This window comes from Protomyctophum bolini (assembly GCF_963924005.1).
Source record: "Protomyctophum bolini genome assembly, chromosome: 8".
Taxonomy (NCBI): Eukaryota; Metazoa; Chordata; class Actinopteri; order Myctophiformes; family Myctophidae; genus Protomyctophum; species Protomyctophum bolini.
In genome coordinates, this window is record NC_137869.1 from 2820916 (window position 1) to 2824543 (window position 3628).

Genomic DNA, 3628 nt, shown 5'->3' on the forward strand with positions numbered 1-3628 from the left:
GTGCCAGACCGTACATTTAGCATTTAGAGGTAAAAAGGAAGGTAAAAGGAAGCAAGACATTTTCTTGGGGAAGAGCACATGTTTTCACAACAATTCAGCCGACTATAATGATACTATGAAGCGTGCAATGCCACAATATTATACCAAGTATACTATAGGCTTCAGTTAATACAGTATTATGTATTAATAACAATCTCATCAAATTCTACTTCCTTAAAAAAATGTCAAACGTAAGTTTAGGACCCACTTAATTGACCAGATCACTTAATTATATTTCTTTGTATCATCTGTTCTTTTCTCTAATCATGTAAATAACCAAAAATTCTAATCATGTTCTTGTTGTGTTTTTGTTTGTTGTTTTGTTTATGTTTTATATACTTATATATCATATTTTCTGGATATTCTATATCTCATGTACAATGTTTCATTATAATCTATATAGGTAGAGGCCTCGTAGAAGCCCCTTGGGCTTTTTTGCCTCAGCCTAGCACTTTACCCTTCTCATATTTATATGTTCACTGTGTTGTTTTTAAACTGTGCTGAATAAATAAATACAAATAAATACAAATGTACAAGTAGCAACTCCTCCACTCATCACGATTCTTCAGACCATAAGCTTTCATATACAGAGGCTTTTTTTCAGCTACCTTCAGTGGAGGGCGGGTTACAATAACATGAACAATGCATCATGTCTGTATAATATATGGTGTCAAACTAAATCTGCAGTCAGTATCAGGCCTGTACTGTACTATACTGTACTATAGCGAGAAGGAGGCATACATATCCTTCACCACCGTCGTGAGGAAGAAAGGAAAAGGTTATTAATCCTAATTTCTGGTCTTTCTGCACACGGGGGCGTGTCTGACATGTCGCCGGGGACGGCCGGGGGTTCTGGAGCGGAACGCCATGCACACACGTTTTGATTTGTGAGTTAACCCATTCTGACCTGAGATCAGATTCTACAAAATGTTCTTCTACATCCTGACAGTTTTCCCATTCTGACCTGAGATCAGATTCTAAAAAATAATGTCTTCTACATCCTGACAGTTTTCCCATTCTGACCCGAGATCAGATTCTAAAAAATGTTCTTCTACATCCTGACAGTTTTCCCATTCTGACCTGAGTTCAGATTAAAAAAATTGTCTTCTACATCCTGACAGTTTTCCATTCTGACCTGAGATCAGATTAAAAAAATGTCTTCTACATCCTGACAGTTTTCCATTCTGACCTGAGATCAGATTAAAAAATGTCTTCTACATCCTGACAGTTTTCCATTCTGACCTGAGATCAGATTCTAAAAATAATGTCTTCTACATCCTGACAGTTTTCCCATTCTGACCTGAGATCAGATTCTACAAATGTTCTTCTACATCCTGACAGTTTTCCATTCTGACCTGAGATCAGATTCTACAAATGTTCTTCTAAATCCTGACAGTTTTTCCATTCTGACCTGAGATCAGATTAAAAAAATGTCTTCTACATCCTGACAGTTTTCTGAAAAAGCTATGTTTCTATATGTCAGTGGTTCTTCGATTTTTCAAAAATAGCAGACCTACAAGCTCATAGCGCGCCACTGGGTGGCGCGCTATGAGCTTGTAGATCTGCTATTTAAAAAAAGCTAAAGCATAACATAATGCCAACACCAAACACCAAAAAGGGGTTCCCGGCTACAATGTGTTAAAAGAGTGCAGATAATCACCGGGGCCTCGATCTTACGTCTCGAATGACCAAAACACTTTGTGTTTACGGGCTGGCGAGGCAAGCCAGAGCGACAGACTAAATTGTTTTTAATTTGTCCAACAAGGTTTTAGTTATAGGGGCTCCGTGCAGGAGGAGGGGGGGGGGGGGGGTTGGAGGGGGACCTGGGGGGGGGGGGGGAGAGGGAGGGAGGGAGGGGGGGGGTGGGAGGGCGATGAATCAAGCTGAAGCGTGTCACCTCACGGAGCCTCAAGGTGCCCAAACCAAACGACTCAATTACCAGTGAAACTCACCTTGGGGGGGGGAGAGGTGGAGGGGGGGGAGGAGTGGGGGGGGGGGGTGTGGAGGGGGGGGGGCAAGGTGCTGAGGTTGTGCTGGGAAACAGAGAGAGGAGAAACACGCACGTACGCACACACGCGTGCACGCAGGGGAGGACATACACATTATAGGTGGACAGAGTATATTCGCCCCAAGAGTACAAATATGACATAGTATGAGTAAAAAACAACACGTATTGTAGGGGCCGTTATACTTGCTCCTAAATGTACTGGACCGACTACTACAGATACCACTAAAGTATGAGTAATGAGTAGTGTGGGGGATAGAGGGATAGAGAGACATAGAGAGAAAGAGAGAGAGAGAGATAGAGAGAGAGAGAGGCAGAGAGAGAGAGAGAGAGAGAGAGAGAGAGAGAGAGAGAGAGAGAGAGAGAGACAGAGAGAGAGAGAGAGGAGAGAGAGAGAGAAGAGAGAGAGAGAGAGAGAGAGAGAGAGAGAGAGACAGAGAGAGAGAGGAGAGAGACAGAGAGAGAGAGAGAGAGAGAGAGAGCAGAGAGACAGAGACAGAGACAGAGACAGAGACAGAGACAGAGACAGAGACAGAGAGACAGAGACAGAGACAGAGAGAGAGAGAGAGACAGAGAGAGACAGAGAGACAGAGAGACATAGAGAGACATAGAGATAGAGAGGCATGTCTTCCAGAGGGCCTGGGGGTCCATAGGGAGCTCATATGCAGTTTGTTTGGACTTGGGTTTCCTTTTGTCCATCACTGCCAATTATCAGCGGAGCGGCTGTGAAGGCCTGTTGTAGATGTTATAAATGCCCTCTCTCTGTGTTTACGCGGCTCAGGGGCCGCCGTGTGACGGCCGAGCGGCCAGGGTTTCTCTTTCTCTCTTTGTAGTCCTTGTTTAGTTTTTTGTCCCCCCCCCCCGTCCCCGTCCCCGTCCACCCGTCCCCCTCACCCGAGTCGGGCCGGTGACCTCACCCGCCTTTTCTCGACAATTAGAACAAGGCACTTGAACAGGACATGTTTTGGCTTTGATTCGGGGGGCTCAACGGGAACCTCAAGCTCAGCGATGACAACCTGGAGCAGACCCTCTCCTCTCTCTGCCTTCGCTCAACGTGTTGGCCTGGCCGTCCCGCGGCGGGCGGCGGGCGCGGTGTGACCGAGAGGGACTTGAAACGGCGTTCAAACTGTTGCCACCACAGCGTAAACACGGGTCTGTTGCTTTTGTTTGGGTTTCACCACCAGAACAGATCTGCTGCAGAGGTTCTGGTGGCTCTTTGAAGGCATGAGGCCCGTATTGGGTTTCCTCAAGGAGATCCAGTGTCTCCATGATAGATGTGTAAGAGGGTACATTATTACACCTTTTTTTTTGAGGGGGTGGGTGGCTTGCGTTAACCCATTCTGACCTGAGATCAGATTTTAAAAATGTCTGTTTGCAAATGACAGTTTTCTGAAAAAGCTGTGTTTCTATGTCAGTCGATTTTTCAAAAAATAGCAGATCTACAAGCTCATAGCGCGCCACCAAGTGGCGCGCTACGAGCTTGTAGATCTGCTATTTTTCAATAGCTAAAGCATATAACATAATGCCAACACCAAAAGGGGTTCCCGCCCAAAACGGGTTAAAAGGATATTTTTCTAGGGTCTA

General features: G+C 45.2%; 1 protein-coding gene across 1 annotated transcript in view; it reads right to left on the minus strand.

Annotated features, from left to right (window-relative positions):
* LOC308319543 (sodium-dependent phosphate transport protein 2B-like) overlaps positions 1-3313 on the minus strand; it is a gene marked incomplete at both ends in the record, with an annotated part of 23029 nt that extends 19716 nt beyond the window's left edge. Inside the window, one exon of the mRNA XM_080769648.1 lies at positions 3072-3313. Coding sequence (XP_080625774.1) covers positions 3072-3313 — 242 coding nt within the window. The remainder of the gene's footprint in view (positions 1-3071) is intronic.
* Positions 3314-3628: the final 315 nt, after the last annotated feature.